Source organism: Aythya marila (assembly GCF_965140915.1).
Source record: "Aythya marila genome assembly, chromosome: 6".
In the NCBI taxonomy this organism is placed as follows: Eukaryota; Metazoa; Chordata; class Aves; order Anseriformes; family Anatidae; genus Aythya; species Aythya marila.
Genome location: NC_139047.1, coordinates 16812076 through 16835752, shown reverse-complemented (window position 1 = coordinate 16835752; position 23677 = coordinate 16812076). Strand labels below are relative to the sequence as shown.

Genomic DNA, 23677 nt, shown 5'->3' with positions numbered 1-23677 from the left:
CTAGTAAAGTTAAGGTTATAACTTCCGTGCACTGTATGGATTTCCATCTCCAAAGAATCCTAGCGTTTCCCGGGCTAGAGCCAAGTTCAGTTAAATAATAACGGGAGGAAGCCAAGCCGGGTTATTTTAAATGCATTTTAAAATAAATAATAGCTTAGAGCTGTAACTCTCCCTTTGTAGATATGTGTAACCTTCCCTGTTCCCCCCTCAGTGTGAGACAGAGCAAACATGGCTGTCTGCAGACCATCACTTCTGATGGTGCTACAATTACTATAAACAACGAAAAAGGCTTTTTAACTGGTCAGGCTCCCAACAAGCCCAGAATCCCGAAGGCCAATGACTGTTTACTTGCTAGTGAAGGGTAAGCCAGAACGAGGGCTCAGAGCGGTTGAGACAAGAGGGAGCTATAAACAATTGGCACTTGTGGGGAGGGAAAAAAAAAAAAAAAGTTTGGAGACAGAGGGGAGGATCTCTAAAATATGATTTCTCGGCGGGGCGTGCGGAGAGTGGGGCTGGCCGGGCGCGGCCGCTCCGCACCCGCTCCGCACCCGCTCCGCAGCCGCGTAACTCCCGCTCCGCTCCCGCGGGCGCGGCGGGCGGCCCTGCGTCCTCCGGCGGGCAGGGATCCGGCGGAGGTCCCCTCCGCTTTATGCTGCGTGACCTGGCTGGGCTGTTTACAAAACCTTGAACTGTCTAGACAACACCATAAAACCCGAGGTTCTAAACAGCTTAATTGGGTTATATTATACACCTTCTGGTGGGTGAAAAAGAGATTTCCGCAATGTGCAATAAAGGCGAGGAGCGGGGAAAGAATTTGGCGTTTTTGAATAGGACGGAGCGGCTCGCGCTACGCTTGCTTTCAGCGAAGGCAAAACTAGGCAAATTAGTGACGAACGGCCCCAGAATTAAAAAATGGAGAAATGGGAGCGGAGGGAGGCATGGCTAGAAAAATTTTTTAAAACCCTTTAGCAAGAAAAACATAAGTGTATGCCTTTGAACTTCCAAAATGTCAAGGTCATCACCTTTAACCTTTCTGAATAATTAGGCGCCTTAAGGTTCCTCTGTTATTTTCAACCACCACCCACTCTCTCTCTGTCTCCCTCCCTCTCTCTCACACACACGCACAACCACACACACGCTGAGTACCGCATAGATGGCCATATTAGCAAATGCATCATAACGCAAAGAAAATCCCAGCTGGGTCGAGGTGAGCATCTCCGCGGCGTGCCGGGAGCAAACCCGGCTCCCGTTCCCGCCAGCGGACTCCCCGCTTCCCTCTCCTTTCTCTTCCGTGCCCCGGGAACTCGCCCCAAATCTCCCCTTTTAGCCCTAAAGAAAAAATGCTTTTGTCGCTCCGAATAAAATGCGGGGGGTTGTAAGGAACGCTTCGTAATCTGGGGAGAAGGATGGTATTTCGGCAGCTTTTCTCCAGATGCGCGTTTCCCCGCAAAACCCATACATTGGAAATGCTGCTAGTCGCGGGGAATTTCATTTCGCCTGACCTTATAGCAAAATTCTCGCGTCTCTCCCGAGTCTTAATCCACAGGGCGAGAACGACTCTTCTGATTTTCTGTTCCCTGCAGTGCTTTAACATTCTATCTTAGAGGACTATTATCCCTTTAAAATGTCCAGATACCGCAAAAGAGGGCCGCGGAAACCTAAACGCCCCAGCACTAATCTTGCATAAATGCTCAATTATAGCAGTTTTAAGTTTCTATTGAAAAATAAAGGGAAAAAAAAACACGACTGAAAGCAAATTGGGGTGAGGAGAAATTCCCTGTTGCTTCGCCACCAAATGCCACAGGAGGGCGCGCTCATGTGCTGTAATGCGCACAGCAGCCCTGATGTTCAAGGATATTTTGCTCCTAATAATAATTCCACTGCTAATAAAATATCTAATATATAAGTAACGATAAGATTTCAGGGCCTTCCAAATGAGAAAATAAAGCATCAAAAAGATTTATTAAACAAATAACCCATAACCGTGACGTGTTCGAGAAATATGCCACTTTAAAAGAATTTTTTTGGTCGTAATCTTTTATAATGCATCCGAGCTTTAAAAAAAATCACATAATTTTAAGAAAAAAAAAAAAAGATATTCAGAATTCGTTCCCTAGAACGAAAAACTATTTACTCCTTTAAGGACAGCCTTAACGCGGGTAGAACAAAAATAATATAAAAAACAGGCGTTTCCACAGTTTATCTTTCAATTCTCACTCAAGGCTTTTCTTAAATAAACCTATCGGTACAGAAAGCATAATTTTAAAAACGTATTTTACTTAAACGCGAGATTAACATTAGATGCTGAGAGTGCTTATTTTTTTAAAGAGAGACAGAGAGACTAAAGCGAAGATATTTTTAATATCCGAACATCACCTTGCCAAGGCTTTGCTGATTGAAATCCCTCTCCTTAAAAACACTACGGAGATCTATTAAAATGAAACTAGAGATTAGAAAATTAAAGTGAAGCTTATGAATTCCCTGGACGTTTTCCAGCGACCGAGTATGTTCCGTTTTTCTGGTTTTGTGTTTTCTTTTTTGTCCTCCAATGCACACTTTTCCACAGAATCTCACGGAAGAAAGGGCTTCGCTTCCTTCTGCTTTTTTTTTGCAGAGTTCATCGAAATCTATTTCGCCTTGGCTCAGCCATGTTCCGCATTTTCAAAGCCCCATCTCTCGTGAAAGCATTTGTTGGCACTTTGACCGCTGGGTTTTGTTTTTGTTTTTTTTTTTTTTTTTTTTTTAGAAGTTCATTGTTAACAGTTTCCTAGAAATAGCCTTTCCGTCTGTGATAAAATGTTAAAATGGCATTGTGCAAACTAAAATCCATGGATTCTTTGACGCCAAAGGTAGCCCCTTTTAACCGGACCCAGAGCCCGGAGTAAAATGCCCTGGTCTCTCGGTGGCGATACCTATTTCGGAAGGGAAAGATTTAGCAAAGTTTTCTTGTTTGTTTTTGCTGGCATTAGAGTGCTTCTTGTGAGAGCCCACACCAGCCCCAAAGCCTTGAGGCTTCTGCGGGATGCTTTAGCCCCTCGCAATTACAGTGAGGCCGATCTCAGAGAATGTAAACGAGTGATTGGAGCCAGGATGTGTTTGTTGTTGATGGAAAAAACACACACACACAGAAAGAAAAAGCCAAGAAACAACAACCGAAAAAACACAACATCTTGACTATGGGAATGCCGCTTTGTTCTTTTTTATTTTCTTTCTTTCTTTCTTCTTTTTTTTTTTTTTTCAATCATCGTGTTAGTGTGATGATTCCGTGAGAGTCTATCTTTTGTATTTCCCCCCCCCCCCCCCTCATTTCTCTGTTTTATTCTTTTCGAAAGAAAAGGCTGGGGGCTATTTCCAAATGTCTTTGAGCTTGTCCTTTTAGGAGATCGAATAGGGCGTTTGCTTATTTTCTGACAGAATTTCTAATTCGACAGAAATCTGCCGGAAGATAAACGTGTAGCTCAGATGCCGGAGCTGAGGGCAGAACCGCCGAGCAGCCTCCCCGCTAAAATCTTATAACTCGGGGCTGTGCTTCTGTGTGCACGGAAATATGGAAAGACAGCAGAGGAAGGGCTGAGGCTGGGGGCGAAGCTGCGAGTACAGACAGTGCTACCGTGCGCTCCCCACAGCAGAAATAACACCTCTGAAGAAATGGGCAGCGAGGTATCTTGTTTATTTTATAAGCTTTTCTATTTAGGAAAAGGGATAATGTCATCAGTATGTTCCTCTCTCCCCCCCCCCCCCGGTCGAAAAAAAATCCAGGGAATCTGAGCCCTCAGCCGAGACGTCGACTCTTTCTATGAAAATATGGCACATAGAAATCTGGGCAACGTGACAGTTGCTTTATTAAAAGAAGAAAGGTCACAATGTTGTAGCCATTTTTTTTTCTTTTAAATAAAAGCTATTCTTCAATCTCCCTGGAATATAACAGCGTGGTATAAAATATACAGTCCGCGCGTTAAAAGTCACCCTAAATAAAATGCTGAAATCGAGTAAATGAAAGCAATTTTATTAAAAGCTTCCCGGATTCCAGCCTATTTTTAAAATAAGATATTTATCGTGATACCTTTGTTACTGAAGGCATCTGCAAAATATCTAGCCCCTTGCGTACCTCTCTCCCATCCCCCTCCTATAATGAGACACAAACACAGCAAATTGCAAGTATGAGGATCGTCAGCACTGTCGAGAAAAAAAAAAAAAATCGTATCACGAGTAATAAGGATTAGGAAGATAAGGCAGTGAAAATTAAACCCCACTGGCACGTCTGGTAACCTCAAGTTTTTAGCCCTGACATTTGCTAGAGGAGAAAACTGTAATGTCCACCTATGCTTTATTACAAACAGTAATTTACATCTGCATGGACCCATTGGTTGGGTTGTGTTTTTTTTTTTCCTTCCCTCATTCGGAAAAATATGGGGCTCTGAGAGCAAAACCTTTATATTAATGTAGACTGTATATCTCATTTATTGCACAATATTGATTTATTTATTAATGTTAATTACTTGATTCCATTTTAATATGATTTAAAACAAGAGTGACATTAAATGCCCAGAGCCTAAGTCTCCAGTTCCCCAGTGACTCTTGCATGTTTATTCAACTTCTATTTACATCAAACTTAAACTTTCCTACTGTTCATTTTCAATAAAAAATTGCTGCCCGTTTTTCAAAAAAGAAAAATCCCTCATGATTTATCGTGAGCAAGGGGTCTTACAGAGCTGTTTACCAGTCCTGAATACGATATTTAACTCATTATCATCACAGCCATCTTCGGAGTTTCCGTGTAGTGACATGCAAGAAATTCATATTTGCAATTAAAAAAAATCAAAGAGACCTCATGTCTGACCAGAAGCCAAGGAGCGAGCTCCTTGAGCTCAGGCGAGGCTGGTGTGGCAAGCAGTTAAGCGTTGGGTTATTGTTTGAACTTTACTGTTGGGCAAAATCCACTGCAAACCTCTGGGCTAATACTTCAGTTGGGATATTTCTGGGACCTTCTTTTCTTAAAGTGTAAATAAAGGTTATGAAAGACCCATTTGATGGGCATAAAATTCCTGATTAGATTTAACAGTCAAGTCTTAAACTGCGTCAAGGAAAATAGTATTTTGTTTCTTTAAACTCTGTGGGTTGTCCGGGCTGTTGTTTAAAAAGAGGAAATTGCTAGAAAGCAAGGGGGGGAATGCAGTGCTCAGAGGGAGCGTCGTGGGCTCCTCTGCAGATTCTTTCCCAGCTCAGGCAAATCTTAGCAATGGCTCTGATAATGATCTTAAATGTCGAGATTTTGGAAATACCCCTTTCCCTGCTGAACCCTCGGTGCCGGTGGAGCGTGCCCGGAGAGGGCAGAGGGCTGCGCCAGGCGCAGGGGATGCTGCAAAAAATCTGGAAAGCAGCGAATATTATGGAGGTAATATTTAAACTCTCCGGCAACACAGAAGCTGGAGACTGGAGCTATAAAAGACACTGGCTCTTAACCTGACAATGATGTTGTATTTGAACAGCTGCGATAAGGTTTTAAAAGGTCTGTCTCATTGCCACAGCGAAATTTTAAATAGGGTTATTGTTTCCAGCAATGTAAAGTGTACGGTAAAGTGCAAAACAGTCAAATGCCAGGAAACAGGAGAAAATTCAAGCCCACGTTGCTGGAAAAGGCATGTTTTGAGCTGTGCGAAAGACGCATTTGAAATGTTAAAAATCCTTTCACGTGCTGCTTGCTCCTTGGGATCTGAAAGGGTGTTTTGATGTTAGAAAGGCCCAAAATAAACAGCCAGATGCATCCGAAACAAAAATTATCAACAAGTTCACTTTGTGTGGGTAAGAGTCCTTGACAACATTAGTCCCAGATAAGAAATACTCCAGATTGAGAACAGTTAAAAGCCAGCCAGCCAGCCAGCCAGAAGCAAAGAAAGAAAGAAAGAAAGAAAGAAAGAAAGGAAGGAAGGAAGAAAATGAAAAAAAAAAAAATAATAAATGCCCTGTGCCATCACTATTTAAAATGTAACAGGTTCGGGTGTAAATATGGGTACGATGTGGGGGGACACTAAAACACGTTTAAAGTATTGGGATGCAAACATCTAATTTGCCATGTAGGCATTTACTGGTGCCCTCGGTATTTTTTTTTTTTTTAATTTATTTATTTTTTTAATATTCCAGCTGCACTCATCACTCGTCATTCGAAAAAAAGAAAAAAGAAAGAAAAAAAAAGTTACTCGATCAGTTGCAGTAGGGGCATGAGTTTCTGTATATATATATATATGTATATATACGTATTTTTTGATGAGCAATACTACAGAAGGAGAAATTATCTTATGGTGCTTTCAGTTTCCCGGGCAAGTGAAAAAAATGTATATATGTATATATGTGTTTGTGGTTTTTTTTTTTTTTTTTTTTTTTTCACAAGCCGTAGTGAGAAAGCATTGTAATATAATTTTAGGAATGTATTGTAACTATAAAACTCGACTTATGACAAAAGTATAGCTTTTAATATTTGACGATTTGTGTTAAAACAAAAATTGACCTTCTTGGTTAGTAGCGAGGAGAAAAATCAATGGTATAATTTTCAATAATTCATAACGCGAACGCCATTATGCTAAATCTTAACTATTAATCTTATCCTTTACAAAGTCTCGATTGATTTGTTAATAAAACATCTTCCCGTGCGTGGCAACAGCGGGTATAACTCTTTAAAAACCTCCAGAAGCAAGAAAATTACCAAGTAGCCCGGGAATGCAGATGAGGGCTTTTATTGATCGCCCCTGCCTCTCCCTAATACGCACCAATAAATCCCGCAACCTCTTGTACCTCGCGCTCGTCAGGCAGCACGCACGGCTTTTACAGGATCCGCGAGGGGAGGCAGCGGGCTTTTGCCGGCCGGGGGAGCGGCAGGGGGGCCGGGGGGGGGGCCGGGGCCGGCCGCGCGGTGCGGTGCGGGGCTGCGCGGGGCTGCGCGGGGCTGCGCGGCGCGGTGCGGGCGGTGCGGTGCCGCGGCGGCGGCCTAGGGGTCGCTGTTGACCGCGGCGGGGCGCGGCGGGGCGGCGCGGCGGGGCGCGTCAGCGGCGGGGCGGCGGGGCGCGGGGCGGCGGGCGCTGCCATTGGCCCGGCTGTCATGTGGTCGCGCGGAGGCATCGGCGCTTCCCCGGGAATGTTTTCCTCGAGATGTCAGCCTGCAAGGGACACAGGCTCTCTTCCTCAAATTCCTGCCCAAAATGTCCTTCCCCAACAGCTCTCCTGCCGCTAATACTTTTTTAGTAGACTCTCTCATCAGTGCGTGCAGGAGTGACAGTTTCTACTCCAACAGCGCCAGCATGTATATGCCACCTAGCACAGACATTGGGACTTATGGGATGCAAACCTGTGGACTCCTACCGTCTCTGGCTAAAAGAGAAGTTAATCACCAAAATATGGGTATGAATGTACATCCTTATATACCTCAAGTAGACAGTTGGACAGACCCGAACAGATCTTGTCGAATAGAGCAACCTGTTACACAGCAGGTCCCCACTTGTTCCTTCACTACAAATATTAAAGAAGAAAGCAATTGCTGCATGTATTCCGATAAGAGAACCAAACTCATTTCTTCAGACGTCCCTTCCTACCAGAGGCTGGTGTCTGAATCATGCCCCATTGAGAACCCCGAGGTTCCCGTCCCAGGATATTTTAGACTGAGCCAGACCTACGCCACTGGGAAAACCCAAGAGTACAATAATAGCCCCGAAACGAGTTCAACTGTAATGTTACAGTTAAACCCTCGCGGCAGCTCCAAACCGCAGATATCTTCTCAACTTCAGATGGAAAAGAAAATGAATGAAAACCCGAACAACCAAGACAGCGCAGCTAAAGTCTCTCAAGTGGAAAGTCCCGAGCCCAAGTCCACGTTGCAAGACGAGAGGAGCTGCCTGCCCGAAGGCTCCGTGTCCAGCCCAGAAGTCCAGGAGAAGGAGAGTAAAGGTCTGTATTACCGAGTTTAAACCGTACCGTGGTGTAACTCCAACACGCCAGCACCCTAAAGCACGCTCTGATATACTAACGAGCATCACAGCCAGCACATTTAATGGTAAGAAGTATCGGGCTGCAGGTGCTGTGCCTCTGAAGATTTTGGCAGGCAAAAAAAATAAATAAAAATAAAAAATGCTACACAAAAGGGTCCAAAGCTCTGCTTTAGAGACCTGCCTCTCTTGTGCATGCAGACCGGCTCTGTGATGCGGGGAATATCTCTGGGTGCTCCTTACTGCACTGCAGCAGCCAAAATCAGCCAAATACCTTTAAAATAGCAGGTCTGGAGGTTGTAAAATACGACCAGCTCAACTTTTCTCTCGTAATATTTCGCTGATTTCTTGTTTGTTTGTTTGTTTTCACTGAGCCTGCCTGCTCTTTGATTGCATTTAAAGTTAATTACGATCCTATTAAAATAGGTGAGGAATAGGTGCTACCAAGCTGGGTGAAGTTGGAAACAAATGCACAATGCAAGCAGCAGCCCGCTGCCTGCCTGATCAAAACGTGCAAGGTTTGAACGTGGTGCTTTAGATAACCTTGGGTTTCTCTCCAAAAAGTGCAACGTTATTTTGAAAGGCGTATGAAAGCTAAAGGTGGTGTTTATCTAATTTTATTTTCTCCTTAGAGGTGCAATAAAGCCTTCGTTTCGAACGGCATGTGTCGAGGAATCCAAAACCGGGATTTTTTTTCCTTATAAAAATGTACTTTGCAACCTCTAGGTCGATTTCTACCCTACGTGTGCATGGAGATTCTCATTATATGAATTACAGCTAACGGCCCAGGTCTAGGTTGATGTGGGGCGGATTCCTTTCTGGTGAAAAAATAAAATCAAATCGAAAAGGAAAATGGGGAAAAAAAAATGAGAGAGAAAAGAAACCCGAGGTGGACGGTGTTGGTTTCACGTGCATCATTTCGGCTGGGGAAACGTCCATGTCTGATGCTAGGTGTGCGTGTGCAGCTGAGCTGTGGGTTGTGGGGAGGCTGCAGAGGAGCAGGCTACGGGGCTCTCCTGCAAGCGGGGCATCTCTCCGGCCAGCGCGGAGCCGGCCGAGCCAGCCTCGGGCGGGTTGCAGGCGCCAGAGGGTGCCCGGCGGGCTGCGGGGGGGCCGGGCGCCAGCCACGAACTTGAGCGAGCCCCTCCCGGGCCGCCCGGAGGCTCGGGGCCGGCGACGGGGCCGGGGGCTGGGGTTTGGGGACCCCCCGGCCCTGCAGAGCCCCGCGCCCTGCCCGCGCCTCGCCCCGCCGGGGCCTCGGCCCCGCAGCCCCCCGGTCTGCCGGCCCCGCGGAGGAGGGTTCATGGCCAAGGGTACACTCTAACAGACGGAGGGAGTTTTGATTTTTTTTTTCTTCTTCTTCTCCTTTGATTTTGATAGAGGAAATCAAGTCTGATACTCCAACAAGCAATTGGCTAACTGCAAAGAGTGGCAGAAAGAAGAGGTGTCCTTACACTAAGCACCAAACACTGGAATTAGAGAAAGAGTTCTTATTCAATATGTATCTCACTCGAGAGCGCCGCCTAGAGATCAGTAAGAGCGTAAACCTCACTGACAGGCAGGTCAAGATTTGGTTTCAAAACCGCAGAATGAAGCTCAAGAAGATGAGCAGGGAGAACCGAATCCGAGAACTGACCGCTAATCTGACCTTCTCTTAAAGCCTAATCCTGGGGGTGGAAACAGTGAGAAATGGGCACAGCACCACCAGTTGCTAAATGCAGGAGAGACTCTGGCAGAACCCGTCATTTTCCTTTTTTTTTTTTTTTCCTTTTTTTTTTTTTTCTGGTAGAATGTGACTCTTCGTACTTCTTTTAGCGCTGCAAGTGAATATGTATTACTATGACGAGTATATATAAAACCTAGCACGTGTAATTTATTTTTGTTCTCATCGTAATGCAGGGTAACTATTATTGAATATTATCATTTGGTCTTAACTTATTGGAACTGTCGAACATCCAAGCAATGTGACTTTTTCATGTTTTTACTAACAAAATGGTATTTATGTGGGGCTGTTACACGGGCCATAACATTTTGAGTACATTCAATACTTTAAGAAAAAGGGGGGAAAAACTTTGGGGGCGGGAGGAAAGAGAAGCACATTATAATGTAACTATCCTCGCAAATGAACTTAGAGATTGTCCTTCGTAAAATGGAATATTTCATTCTTCTCCATTGTAGACATTTTCTTGTGGTGCATATGTGGAATAGTAGTCGTTCAGCAGCAATATGTCCTTCTTGTGCATGTTCTGTTCGCATGTATAATGCAATAAACTCTGTAAACTACTGCGGTTCCTTTGGTTTTCTACAAACGTTTGAAGTACGGCTGCAGGTTGGTTTCCTGATCTTTCCTTATCAGCAGCTCTTTGGACTGATGTACCTTCTCTCCTTCTTGTCCATTTTCTGGTCTTTGTGTGTGTCTGCCTGCTTTCCTTTCTTTCTTTTCCCCTTTTTCTTTTTTTTTTCTTTTCTTTTTTTCCCCCTTCCCTTCTTTTTAGGGGTGGGGTGGAGTCTGGGGCGGGAAATGATGTAAAGTTAATTTATTTATAATTGTGTCTGTAAACAAATGATTAATTGATAAAATGTTGTGTGATGTTCGCAGTCTAACAAACTGAATGCAAAAAAAAAAAAAAAAAAAAAAAAGGCAGAAAGAAAGAAAAAAAAAAGTAGTAAAATATTATGACCTAAACTGGACATCCTCATCCAATCAACTCATAAATGGTAAGTGATAAAAAATCTTTCTACCACAAGCTGTCAGCAATATGTGTGTCATTTTATTTGACGTTCCTATGTTGATTTAAAAAATAACAGTCACTGCCTGCTTACAATGTGTAGACTTTGATTTCGTGTCCTTACTTGCTTTAAAAAAACATCATACCAAATGCAAAGCTGGGTATAAATTAATGCGAGGAGTTTGCTTCTTGGTCAGCTCAAGAGCCTTTAGAAGATGGTGGATGGGGAAATATTCCCTCAAACATCTGGCAAGTTTGGGCTTTTGCGAGCAGGAAAGCTCCCAGGCGTGCTTACAGAAGTACACCAGCCTCTCCAACCCCACTTTTGTGCCCCTTCACCATTTTTGTTTGCTCAGAGCTCGTTTTATTTCCCGCAATTCCATTTTAGTAGCACACGTCCAGATAATGAACTTCACGACTCTTAACCCTTTCGGCGCATAGCTGAAAAATATTATTTGCAGGGTCCCTGCCCTGGCAGGGGAGGAAGAGGGTGCGGGTGAGCGGGTGGGAGCAGAAATACCGAGCAGAGCTGGCTTGCAAATGAACATGACACCAAACCGAAGTGTGAATACTTGGGCATACTTTCACCTTCAAACACTACTGGAAAAATAGCGTGGCTGCTGGCTGCGCTGGGAAAACAGCTCGCCCACAATCAACGCCCAGTCTTCCCCTAAGCAGTTGCTAAATCAAGAAATGAAGCGCAAGATAGTGCCAACGTTTTCTGCCTTGGTGACACTGATATTGCTCATGTTGCAGCTGGTGGCGTTGCATTTTGCTCGCTTGTCGCGGATATTGAATTTCAGCAAATGCTTTCTCATGTTTGCTCGTAGGGCAGAGGAATATTTTCCTCAGCCCAAAGCATCACCATTTTGAAGCTGCGGGAGCCGCAAGCACATAGGTATGCAGTGCTTGTTCTTGTTTCGAAAACAAACAACAAAGCGGTGCTCAAATCTCACCTCTTTAGATATTGCGCACATTTGAACCATCTTTATTTTTATTTTTCCTTTAAAGATACTCGCTTCATCACCGAAGAAGTTTCGACAGTGGGGACTAATTAACTGGCTCCATACCAAGTGTTCAACATATATAAAAAAGGAGGTTCACACTAATCTGCCCGCTTTATCATTTTCTATCTGTGTGCAGCGAGGGGCAGTTCCTCGCCATATAACAAGCCCTGCTTCTAGATAAAATAAAAGGGAAGTCTGAAAATGCAAAGGAAAATGCTAGAGCGAGATGCCCAAAAACTAAACAGAAAAAAATAAATAAATAAAAAGGAAAAAAAAGGAAGAAAACAAGCTAAGAGAGTAATAAATCATTAAATAAACAGGAATTTCAGTCCCTTCCTCATACCGGCCCGCGAGTAGGAAGTGTTTTCGCAGTGCTGTTGTTTGTGTCCTCAGCGGGCTCTGCTGTGGGCTCTCCACTAACTGTGTGCGTTTCCTCCAGATCCCGACACAGCCACCTTCCCTCACTCAGAAGAGCAGAAATGTGCGGAAGACCATGGGTAATCTGGTTTTCAATACTAACCGGGCATCTTGTGGCTCGGGGAAGGGGGACTGGCTCGGGGAGGGGAGAGAAGGAAGAGAAAGCGAGGCGGGCAGAAAGCTCCCGCAGGCATTGAACGTGGCCAGCCGGGGCTGGCCGGCCCCGGTCCCCCTGAACTCGGGCGGAGGAGGCAGTGGGGCCGGGGCTGCTGCAGGGCCTTCTCGGGGTCCCCCCCGGCCAGGCTGCCCGGGGGCTCCGCGGCCCCAAATTTTCTCGGGTGCAGCAGAGGCGTGCGCCCAGCCACGCGTCGGCCGTGCTGGGAGACACAGGCTTCGCTGTTCCCATCCGTCCGTTTTATTAGGGACACATTAATCTATAATCAAATACACCTCATAAAATTTTTATTGAAAGGCATAAAATCATTACAGAGGTCTTCCACCTGTTTTAAAACAACACAATGGGCATCTCTTTTAAAACGCGGATCCTTCCCATGGAAACTTTCTGCCGAGGGAGGGGGGCACGGGGACGGATAATACTACCCGCACACGCTCTGAAATATGGAAGTACCGCAATGTGCTTTTACTGTAACATTTTCCTGTTTTATGAGAAGTCGTTACAGTCCCAGCTTGCGATGGTTTGTTTTTACAGGCAAGAATCCCCCCTTCCCAGCGGGTTTCCTCAGCAGCTCGGAGTGTGATTAGCAAGCCAAGGCTGTTGGATTTATTTAAACACCCTGCCTCTCGTTGATTAAGAAATGAATGGCAGAAATCACTCAGACGACGTGAAGAAATAGTCCGCGCCCGCCGCGGCCGTGGGCTGCCAGCGCGGCCACGCCCGCCGCGCCCCGGGCGGGCAGGGCAGGGCGGGCAGCGGGCAGGCAGCGGGCAGGCAGCGGGCAGGCAGCGGGCAGGCAGGGCCGGCAGGGCCGGCAGGGAAGGCAGGACAGCGGGCAGGGAGCGGGCAGGGAGCGGGCAGGCTGCGGGCAGGCTGCGGGAGGCAGCGGGGAGCGGGCAGCGCGGGCGGCCCCGGCGCGGTGCGGGCGCGGTGCGGGTGCGCGGCGCGCTGTGCGGTGCTGTTGTTGATGATGATTTTTTTTTTAATCACAGCAGCCCCAGTTTAGCGGATTGATTTACTCGCAGTATTGGTAAATATGATCACGTGGGCCCCGCGACCAATGGTTGAGGCTTGCAGTCTGCAAAATACTACGATTGTTCTCAGGGAGGGTATCATATACAGTTAACAGTGTAACCTTTTATATGACTAAGAGGGGAGCCTAAAATGTCGTCTAGTGGCACCATAAGTAACTATTATGTCGATTCTCTCATAGGCCATGAAAGCGAAGAAGTTTACGGGAGTAGATTCGTCCAGGGAGGTCACAGTGCGACCTCCAGGCCATCAGGTGTTGCAGAGAGTTCAGATTTTTCCTCCTGTAGCTTTGCGCCAAAATCCACCGTGTTCTCCACCTCCTGGTCCACGGTTCACCCTCAGCCGTCTGCGGCAATGACCGGCATCTACCACCCCTACATGCACCAGCCCCACTTAGGGGCAGCCGACGCCGGCCGCTACGTGCGCTCCTGGATCGAGCCCTTCCCGGGCTTCCCGGGCGGCGCCGGCGGCGGCGGCAGCGGCGGCGGCGGCGGCGGCGGCGGCAGCGGCGGCTCCGCGTCCAGCTCCGGCTCCTCCACCGGGCGCCACTACGGGATAAAGCCGGAGACGGGAGCAGCCGCCTCCTCGTCTTCCTCCTCCTCCTCCTCCTCCTCCAAAAGGACTGAGTGCTCCTCGTCCCGGGAGTCCCAGGGGATCGGTGTGCCCGAGTACACGTGCAGCTCCTTCCTCCAGGAGCCCCGGGAGAAGGCGGCTGCCAGCAGCTCCAAGGACCCCGCCGCCTGCAGCCACAACCCCAGCCCGAGCAGCGATCTGAAGGAGGAGAAACAGCAGCAACTTGACCCAAGTAAGTAAAAAAAAGGAGAGAGAGTGAGGGGGAGAGAGGCAAGGAGAGAGGCAGGGAGAGAGGGAGAGAAAGAAAGAAAGAAAGAAAGAAATTGCCCCTTTGATTTATTGCCGAAACCTGTAAGGCTCGAATGTGCAAAACTGATAGTTTTACTAACCTATAAAAACGTCTAGACGCCTACCCCAGCGCAAGCAGCAACAAGCACCCATAAAAGACTCCACATAACCACCTACCATCAAGACATCATTTGTACAGTAAACAGACTGGGGCATTAAGGCTTTTATGATAATTCCTCCAAAGTTGTGAAAACAGTCCATCCTTCGTTAAATTAATTTAACGACCTTTCTCCCCCCCCACCCCCCCTCATATACCTCCCTTCTTTCAGATAACCCTGCAGCAAACTGGATCCACGCTCGTTCAACAAGGAAAAAGCGTTGTCCCTACACAAAGTATCAAACTCTGGAACTGGAAAAGGAATTTCTCTTTAACATGTACCTCACCCGAGATCGCCGTTACGAAGTAGCTAGGATTTTAAATCTCACAGAGAGACAGGTCAAAATCTGGTTTCAGAACAGAAGAATGAAAATGAAAAAGATGAACAAGGAGAAAGGCAATAAAGGAGACTAACGCTGGGGTAGAAATGCAGCTGGGGAATATTGCTTTAGTTTTGAGTTTGGGGCTTTGGGAGATTTTTTTTTTTTATTTTTTTAATCTCGGTTTGGTTGGGTTTTATGCTTCCCCTGCCCCCCTCAGCCCCGCATACGTTTCTCCTCCTCCTCCCGCGCCCCCCCCCCCCCCCCAGGAACTTTAAATCAATCTGGTCTTTTTTAGATAGAAGTGAAACGTGGTCTATGTCAGGTATTTTGGGAAATTTTGTCTTGCTCGCCAACGTGTTTTGCAGAGTCGCTTCATCCCCCCCTCCTCCTTCCCAGACCGTTTGGTTGATGATGTTGTGAGTGCACGTTAGCTTTGGGAACTTTATCTGATGTTAAATGTTTGACATGTTTCTTAAAAGTGATGTAGTCTAGGTAGTTACTTTGCCAAAATAAAGGTAAGGAAAATAACTATAATTATGGTAACAAGATATATATTAAATTACAGTCGCTTCAATCAGTGGGGGTGTTGTGTCGTCCACGAGTTATTAAAAGGAAGCCTTACCCCGACCCTCTGCTTTCTAGGTCTGAATTGCGCTCCTTCGCAATAGATGCCACAGAGAGGCCACGAAAGACCCCCCCCCCCCCTTTTAGTGCACTGTTAGGAGGTTGTCTCAAACCCGAAGCCGTTCGCAATAGGCCTCACGTTTCTCGGTCCCCCGGCTCGCTGCCGCTCCCGACCCCGGTAAATGCTGTACTACCCACCACGTCTCTGCCTCCCGACCTGCTGTAACTGTTGTCCGCTATTACAAAATAAAGGCTGCGAACGAAAAGCGCTGCGCTCGGAGCAGAAATCTGTGCGTCCCTCGCCCTGCCCTGTCCGCAAAGCCCCGCACAGCCCCGCGCCTCCCTCCCGCCGGCCTTGCCGCTCTTCTCCGCACCGCTCCGCGCTGCTGCGGGCACGGCGGCCCCGCTGCCAGCCCCGGGCCGGGGGAAAGCTCCCCTGGCTCCAGGGGCTCGGCCGGGTGCGCCCGCCTCTTTGCTGGCTTTGTGCGCGGCCTTCGGGCTCGCTCGGGGAGCTCTGGGGGTCATTTAGGAAAGATTTCCGCACCGCTCCTCCGAATAAGCCAAACGGCGCTTATTTGCCCAAACAGTTCTTGTTTTGTTTTCCTTTTTTTTTTTTTTTTTTTTTTTTTTTTTTTTTTTTTTTGCCGTTTCTGATCTCCGCGCTCTTTAATTTGGAGGTTGGGAAGCTCTGGAGGGACCAGGCTACTTCCAAACCTGCAGCGATATTGGCGAAAGATCATTTCGCAGCACGTCTCATGCCTTCAACATTTATAAACACACATGGCTTTATCAAGATAATTGAGATGAAGTTCATTGTAAAAAATGCTTTGTTTAAAGAGCAACCATTAAAATGAAGGACCCGTAAATATTTACGAGCAGTTCGGTTAATTCAAGATTAAGGGGAGAGCCGAGAGACCTCGCGTTTAATGTTTTCTACCTCTCTCTCTCTCTCTCTAAAAAAAAAAAAAAAAAAAGGCAAAAAACATGTAGTGCCAGGAAAAGGTGTTGCATTGCTTCCCATCTATTGTCGAGAAGATACCTATAATTCTTTTAAAACAGGAAGAACCGTGGTATAATAAAACCATTGAGATGGCTAGACGTCTGGACCTAATGAGTTTACGATATGCTATGGCGCTTTTCTTTGAAACCACCTTATTTTGATGTTTGTGTTTGTTAGAGGAAAAAAAAAGCCAAAAATGCAGACAAACTAGGTCTTAAAATCTTGGACTATAAATTTCAACACGTCAGCGTTGGGCCAAGGCAACAGTCTCAAAAAAGACACGAAGGTCACGAAACAGATTTTACCAAGTCCACTGATTAGTGGAAATGTATTTTGTTGAATATTCTACCGTGCTGAATCCTACCATCTTAGCGTTCATATTTTCGAAAATAACCAGTCTGTATGTGTGTGATCTACAGATAACAACACATAAACTATATTCTTGCCACTGAGCACTGTTAGGTTGGTTCTAGCAGAGGCTCTGCTAAGAAATTGTCACCAAGCCCACATCATTTCCTTTTAATATTTTATCTCAGGCACTATGACGTATTTTTATCTAGTATATTTTCATTTTTTTTCCTTTTCTTTTTCTTTTACTTGCTTCTGATACTATGTGTGCTTATTTCAAAATGGCAGAAAGAAAATGAAACGTCTCGAACGTCAACGCGCAGTTCCTCCATGTAAATCGCTTTTAGTGTCAAACTAAACAATAATTTAATCCCTACCCGTTGGTTGTGTTAATGTATGTTTGTACATATGCACAGTCGCGTGCACACGCACACACATTATCCCGAATAATTCACAGGCATGTGTGATGGAGCGGGGGTAAACAAAGATTCATCTTTACTTTCGTTTACATAAATCAATCTTTAGATACATAAACGCAAGGGCAAACAAAATAACATGTTCAAGACAAAAACGGAGAGCTCTGAAACTACCACACATGGAGTATTCGTGGTGTAATATGTGGGGAAACATGATCGAAAACGCGATAGCAGCGGTCTTCAAAGCTCAGGCGTCTCTGCTGGCTGCCATGTGTAAACGAGGCGCATTCTTTGTATGTAGTTAATTATAGCACTGGCAAAAAATTAAAAGAGGGTCACCGAAATGTGCTGAGAAAATGGCACTGGAAACTCCGACAGACACCACAACCACCACCACCCCCTCCCAAAAGAAAAAAACAAAAAAACAAAACAAACAAAAAAAAAAGGAATAAAAGCAAAACCAAAAAGGAAAGGAAAGGAAAGGAAAAGCTGCTCGTGACCGAGCTCGTCGAGAGGCGAACATAACACCGCGCCGATCTCTGGCGGCGGCAGCGGCGCCCTCCTGGTTCTGGCGGACCCCCCTTAGCGGCGGGGCTGAGGCCGCAGTGGGGCTGCCTGTCCCCTGTCCCTGCGTCCCTGTCCCTGTGTCCCTGTGCCCGTGTCCCTTTCCCCTGTCCCTGTCCTTGTCACTGTCCCCCGTCCCTGTCCCTGTCCCCTGTGCCTGCCGCCGCGCGCCGCCAGAGGGCGCGCGCGCTCCACCCTAGGCGCGGTGCCGCGCCCCGCCGCTCCGCACCGCTCCGCGCCCCGCGCAGCGCTGCGCGCACCCCCCGCCGGGACCCCGCTTTCGCTGCCGGCTCCGCAGAGCCCCGCGGGGACGGTGCCGGGCATCCCGGCGGGACCCGCACGCGGGGGGCGGCCGCGGAGTCTTGGCCGCAGCTCCGCGGGAGGCCGCGGAAGCAGCCGCTGCCCACCCCCCCTCCTCGCGCCGCGCAGGGCTCGGGCGGTGCTTTTGTGCCTCCCTCCTGCCCGGCCGCCCCTGCTCCGGCCTCGGGGGGTAGCGCTGCGCTGCTCTCTCGCTGTTCTTTCCCGCTAGCACCAAAAATCCGTGTGACCCCCAACACCCGGGGCCTCTCACGTCCCCCCCCCCAACCTGTCTGTGGGGTTAAGGGGGGGTTGTGTCAGCGCAGAGCGGCCTCGTTGGGGAGAGCATTTGGGCACCGCGCCGCTCTGGGCCCCAAAACCTAGGGCACGGGGGTTCCTGCGCCTCGGGCCTCGCTGGGCCGGGCGGGGGGCGTCACTGTGCCCTCGCTGGGCCCGGCACAGCCTCACCACGGCCGAGAGGCCTTTACCGGCCTCCGTAAATCCCTGCTCATGTGGAGGGACCCAGGCCGGCCGCCGAGACAAAAAGAGCAGCACGACGAGGGCCTCGGACAAGGGGCGGGGGTGGGGGCGGCGGGGTGTGATGGGGAAGGAGCCTGCGATGTCTTTTATGTAACCACAAATATTTTTGTCAATTCACACCAGACGGTCACACGTGGCTCTGGCGGAGCCCGTATTAGATTTCACCTACATTTTTCGTCTCTGTTCAAAGCAGGGCGGACTCGAGCTCCTGGGGGTGTCTGCCCTTAAAAAAAGCTGGTTCCCGCTGCAGGAAGAGCGGTCCGCCAGAAGCGTTGTGAAGAGGGGACGGGGAAGACGGTGCTCCTCGGACCGGGGCAGCGGGGCCTGCGCAGCCTCCCGGGCCTCCTTCCCCGAGCCTCCAGCGCGGCGCAGGCCGAAGGCAGCGCTCAGCGCCCGGCCGTGCTCCCCCCGCGGGGGCCCGCAGCGAGCCCGGTGGGCAGCGCCTTCGCTCCTTCCTTCCTTCCCTCCTTCCTTCCTTCCTCCATCCCCGGGAGCCGGGCTCGCCTGTTTCCCTCGGACGGCGTCCCCGAGCGGAGCTGACCGCTCACCCACACGCCTTTCTTCCTCCCTCTCTCTGCCTCGGTAATGACGTCCTCCAAGGGTGAAATGATGGAAAGTATATTCATAGGCATGATTTCCATTAAGTATCAATTAACCTGCAGCCTCAGCCATGCGTGCACGGCGTCAAGGGTAAATGTGCATCTCATTTCCCAGCACTCCGCTCGCCTGCGAGGAAATGACCCGGAGGGCCCCTGCCCCTGCGAGCTGCCGCCCTCCCGCACCGGGACCCCCGGGCCGCCCTCGCAGCCTCCCGGCCTCCTGGCCGCGGCTCCCCCGCCGGCTCGGCCTCGGCGGGACGGGCGGCGACGCCCCGGGCAGCGCGCCCGCGGTTATCGCGCGGCATCTGCGCGGAGCCTCGCCCCGCGCGGCGGGGGACCGGCGGCTCCTGGCGAGCGCGCACCGGCGGGGGGAGCGGGGGCGCCGCGGCTGGGGTGGATCCGGGCAGGGCCGGGCCGGGTTTTTTTCTTGCCTGAGGAGCGGCACATGTAAACTGAAGCCAAAAGTCCCCCCTGAGCTCATGAGCGTGTGCGTGCGTGCGTGTGTGTGTGTGTGTGTGTGTGCGTGCGCGGGCTGCTGTGTGCCTAATAGGAAATAGTAAAAGCAGTGAGGCAGGTCATTTTGGGAGCGATTATATTCCAGTCCTGGTCACCGCATACACGGAGAGCAGGAGAGGGGAGCGCACGGGCTAGCGGCGGCGGCGGCACCATGAGCGCGGCGTAGAGGCACCGGCGGCGGCGGCGGCGGCTGCGGCGGGGGGGAGCAGCGCCCCGTGCCCGCGCCCGCGCCCCCGCCGGCCGCTGCCCCCTCCCCGATGAGCTCCTACTTTGTCAACCCGCTCTACTCCAAGTACAAGGCGGCGGCGGCGGCGGCGGCGGCAGCGGCGGCGGCGGCGGCGGCGGCGGGGGAGCCGCTCAGCCCCCCGTACTACGACTGCCACTTCTCGCCCGAGGTGAGCGGCCGCCACGCCGCCGCCGCCGCCGCCGCCGCCCTGCTCTACGGGAACGGCGGGGCCGCCGCCGGCTTCCCGCAGCCCGCGGCCGGCGGGGCGGGGGGCGGCGGCGGAGCGGCCGCGGACTTTTACCAGCCGGCCGGGGGGAGCCCCACGGCCGCCTACCAGCCGCCTCCTCCTCCCCCTGCCGCGCCTCCGCCTCCTGCCCCCTGCAGCGGGGTTACCTGTCACGGGGAGCCCGCTAAATTTTACGGATACGATAACTTACAGAGACAGCAGATTTTTACGACACAGCAAGAGGCCGAGCTGGTACAATATCCTGACTGTAAATCGTCCAGTGCTAATATTGGCGAGGAACCAGACCACTTAAATCAGAGCTCGTCTCCTGCTCAAATGTTTCCCTGGATGAGACCACAAGGTTGGACGCAGTCAAAATTTGCTTCCATCTCACGTCTGAGTTCGAAACTTTTCTTTTCCTCCTCCCGCTTCTTTCCCCCTGCCTCCCGCTCTCTGCCTCTGCCTCCCTCTCTCCCTGCCTCTCTCTCCGCGACTCCTGTAACCGCGACGGCTCGTGATAATAAAATAAGACAGGGAGCAAACAGAAGCCTCCGGGAAGGCGGCTGCCACCCGAGAGCAGCCCGCAAAACTCGCCTCCCAGGCACCCGGGCGCAGCTGACACGCACGGCAAGGCAGGAGGCTTGAGGGAGGGGGGCAGCTGCCAGATAGCAGAAAGGTGCCCCCTAAACTCGGCCCCGCCACCTCTGAAGGCGCCTGATGCATCGGCGTTGCTGGGCTTTGAGGGTCTTTTTATTATTATTATTATTATTTTTCCTGCGCCCGTCTGTATGGCTCTGGGCTCCTCCGGGTCCTCCGCGGTCTGCTTTCGCCCCGCGTCTCCATGCCGCTTCTCTCGAGGGATTTGTGGAGGGGCCCGAACTCTGGCTGCCCGGCCCGCTGCTGAACGCCGTGCTTTGAACGACAGCACCAACCCCCAAAATCCTGTGTTTTTGTTTTAAACAGCAGCGCCGGGTAGGAGGAGAGGAAGACAAACATACAGCCGATTCCAGACTCTAGAGCTGGAAAAGGAGTTCCTTTTTAACCCCTATCTGACCAGGAAGAGAAGGATCGAGGTGTCCCACGCACTAGGACTCACCGAGAGGCAGGTAAAGATCTGGTTTCAGAACAGAAGGATGAAATGGAAAAAGGAGAACAACAAGGACAAATTCCCCGCTTCCAGACAGGAGGGAAAGGAAGGGGAGGCCAAAAAGGAAGCACATGATCTGGAAGAAGACAGAGCAGAAGGCCAGACGAATTAAATTTTGCCCTAAAAGCCTTGGAGAAAGGCTATCGAAATAACGAGCGCCACAGCCCGAGACATCTCGGCCCCGTGTCCCCCTGGACATAGTCCTGCGGGGGACGAGTGACCCCGTGTCCTCCGCCTGACGTCCCCCTGCTTCGGGTGCTTCGGTGCTTGCGGTTTTGTTGCGTCTTGGTCTTAACCGTTCCCGGAACAATCTCTAGATTTAACAGTTCATCTAGTCCCTTTTTTTTTTTTTTTTTTGGAAATTTGATACAGAGTTTGTAGCAATACATTTCTAATGATATATATATATAAATATATATTATTTTTTTGCAATATTAAAAGACGGTGATTGCGGGAATCGACATAAATTTCCAATGACAAATACCAATAAGCGAGACATTTAGCAATGCTTTATTAATCAAGACAAGTGCACTCGTACTATTTTAATTCTTGTTCTTATCTAATGTTGAGTAAATTAAATAAATTTAATAAATTTGAATAAAAGATCTTAGAAATATATAAATCTTCTACTATTGATATTTGATTAAAATAAACCAAATTTATTCAAATATAAAATCGACAGGCTTCCTGACATCCTTTCTGCAATTCACTTCTCCAACAAGCGCCGGAGCCTCTGGGATAATCCCATCCGCATTTCCCCTGTCTTTCTTCTCACACTGGAAATTTGGGAGGTGATGGAAATGGCCCCTTCCAGTCCAAGCCCTGCCTTGGCCCCCAGCCCTGGGCGGGGTCCCTGCGCACCCCCCTGGCCACCGGCTTGTCAGGGACGTGGAGGTGCCGGGTCTGACGGACATGAGGACCACGACCCGCGCTCCTTCCGTGGGTTACCCCACGCTCCGTGTCGGCCCTGGACCCCCCCGACGCGTGCCCCTGGGCCTTGCTTTCGTGCCAAGCAGAGCGGCCCTCGCCCCCGCGGCGCCGTGCACGCTGCCAGCCCGGGGGGGAAGGAAGGGGGGCAGCAGCGGGACCCCCCGGGGCCTGGCCGGCTTCGAGGGGCTCAGCCGCGGCCCCCACCCGTGGGGGGCTCCCGGCCCGGCGAGGCCCGGTGACGCCAAGCCGGGCCCAGCCTCCCCCACGGGGGGCGGGCGAGCAGAGAAGAGCAATGTGGTTGTGGCCTTGAGTGGGGGGGGGGGTTCGGGAGCTGGAAAGGTTTGCGGTCCCAAAGCAGGCGTAAATACAGAAAAGGGCATTCCTCCGACGTTGCGGCCCCGGGTGGGTGCATTTTGCTGCTGCCTCACGCGAGTGAGGGGAAGCCGAGCCCAGGGGCAGACCCTGCCGCCGCGCCCGGAGCGGTTTCCGCAGCCACGGGAGGAGAAATCCGCTCTGAGCAGCAGAGCGCTTTCATTTATCCCCCCTTTTCTTCCGTCCCCTCCCTCTTGCTCGCGGCGGGGTCGGGCAGATCGCACTGTCTGACGGGGCGGCCGGGAGCAGCCTTCGGGAAACAGCAGGCGGAGGGGATGAGCCCCCCCAAGATTTCGGCGTCGCTTTTTCCCCGGCGCCTCATGGCTCCAGAGAGCGATGGCTGTCTGGAGGGAAGCGCAGGAACGCGGTGCGACATGCGACAAACTCGGGCTATCTGCCCGAGAAGCAAGAGCGCTGATCCCCGTCGGAGCAGGCACGAAGCCGGGGCCCTAGCCAGTCCTCCACGGCCCTTCGCCCACCGCCCGCTCCCCCGGGGACACCGGCAGCCTCCCTGCCCCTGCAGGGTCCCCACACCACCGAAATGGCCGGGGCTGTCTGGCCCGTGTTTGGGTTTTATACAGCGGGGTTGGTTCATTGCGTTCCCCTTCGCCCCCCTGCTCTCCGCTGCCCAGCAAGGCACGCTTCAATTCCTGCGAAGCGCCAGCTCTAGAGGGAGGCAGAAGCAAGCGGAGTTATTGTTCTGGTTTTATTTTAATCGCGTAATTGCTTAAAGCTTGTAAACGCGTGGAAACTGCGGCAAAGCCGTGAAGTAAACATTTTGCTGCATGAATTTGCATAAGTGCGCCGGTACCCCTAGTGTCCGAGAAGGATGTGGATCTGGCTGTAAGGAAACCGCCTGGCACTGCAGCAGGCTGCCCTTTCGGAATAATTCCCGCACCGGCGGCACCGGCACGTCGCCTCCCGGGGCCTCCCAGCCTCCGTCCTCCGCCGCCGTGGTGGTGGAGGCTCGGGGAGAGGCGGAACGGAGCCCTCCGCGTCCCCCCCTCCATTTCCCGGGCTAACGTTTGCTCGGGAAAGAGCTGCTGCCGTGGTTGTTTTTAATTTCCAGACAAAGAGAACGAAATTAAAATATTCCTGACGAAGTTTCCGTTAGCGTTGCTTTCCCAGGGCCGACTGGGAACGCAGCCACGCAGACACAAACAAGCACTGGGGTGTGCACATCGTTTGTAAGGGCCTA

The 23677-nt window shown here is 50.4% G+C and overlaps 3 protein-coding genes across 8 annotated transcripts; all 3 read left to right on the top strand.

The window, feature by feature from the left end:
- Positions 1-7146: 7146 nt before the first annotated feature.
- HOXD10 (homeobox D10) lies at positions 7147-10450 on the top strand. The gene is made up of 2 exons (XM_082762908.1): positions 7147-7935; positions 9354-10450. The coding sequence occupies exons 1-2, from the start codon at positions 7194-7196 to the stop codon at positions 9629-9631; spliced, it is 1020 nt and encodes a 339-aa protein (XP_082619034.1). The 5' UTR covers positions 7147-7193; the 3' UTR covers positions 9632-10450.
- Positions 10451-10673: 223 nt separating this feature from the next.
- Positions 10674-15847, top strand: HOXD9 (homeobox D9). Of its 4 annotated transcripts, none has more exons than XM_082762904.1 (4): positions 10674-10691; positions 12149-12206; positions 13515-14138; positions 14524-15847. In XM_082762904.1, the coding sequence occupies exons 1-4, from the start codon at positions 10689-10691 to the stop codon at positions 14763-14765; spliced, it is 927 nt and encodes a 308-aa protein (XP_082619030.1). In that variant the 5' UTR covers positions 10674-10688; the 3' UTR covers positions 14766-15847. The 4 variants fall into 4 exon arrangements, with proteins under 4 accessions (XP_082619030.1, XP_082619033.1, XP_082619032.1 ...); XM_082762907.1 differs by lacking the exon at positions 10674-10691 and adding an exon at positions 11568-11600; XM_082762906.1 differs by lacking the exon at positions 10674-10691 and having other exon boundaries at positions 11977-12206.
- A 3486-nt stretch (positions 15848-19333) lies between these two features.
- On the top strand, positions 19334-21807 carry HOXD8 (homeobox D8). 3 transcript variants are annotated; one of them, XM_082762971.1, is made up of 3 exons: positions 19506-19973; positions 20244-20391; positions 20994-21793. In XM_082762971.1, the coding sequence occupies exons 1-3, from the start codon at positions 19836-19838 to the stop codon at positions 21287-21289; spliced, it is 582 nt and encodes a 193-aa protein (XP_082619097.1). In that variant the 5' UTR covers positions 19506-19835; the 3' UTR covers positions 21290-21793. The 3 variants fall into 3 exon arrangements, with proteins under 3 accessions (XP_082619096.1, XP_082619095.1, XP_082619097.1); XM_082762970.1 differs by having other exon boundaries at positions 19334-20391; positions 20997-21807; XM_082762969.1 differs by having other exon boundaries at positions 19492-20391; positions 20994-21797.
- The last annotated feature ends 1870 nt before the right edge of the window (positions 21808-23677 follow it).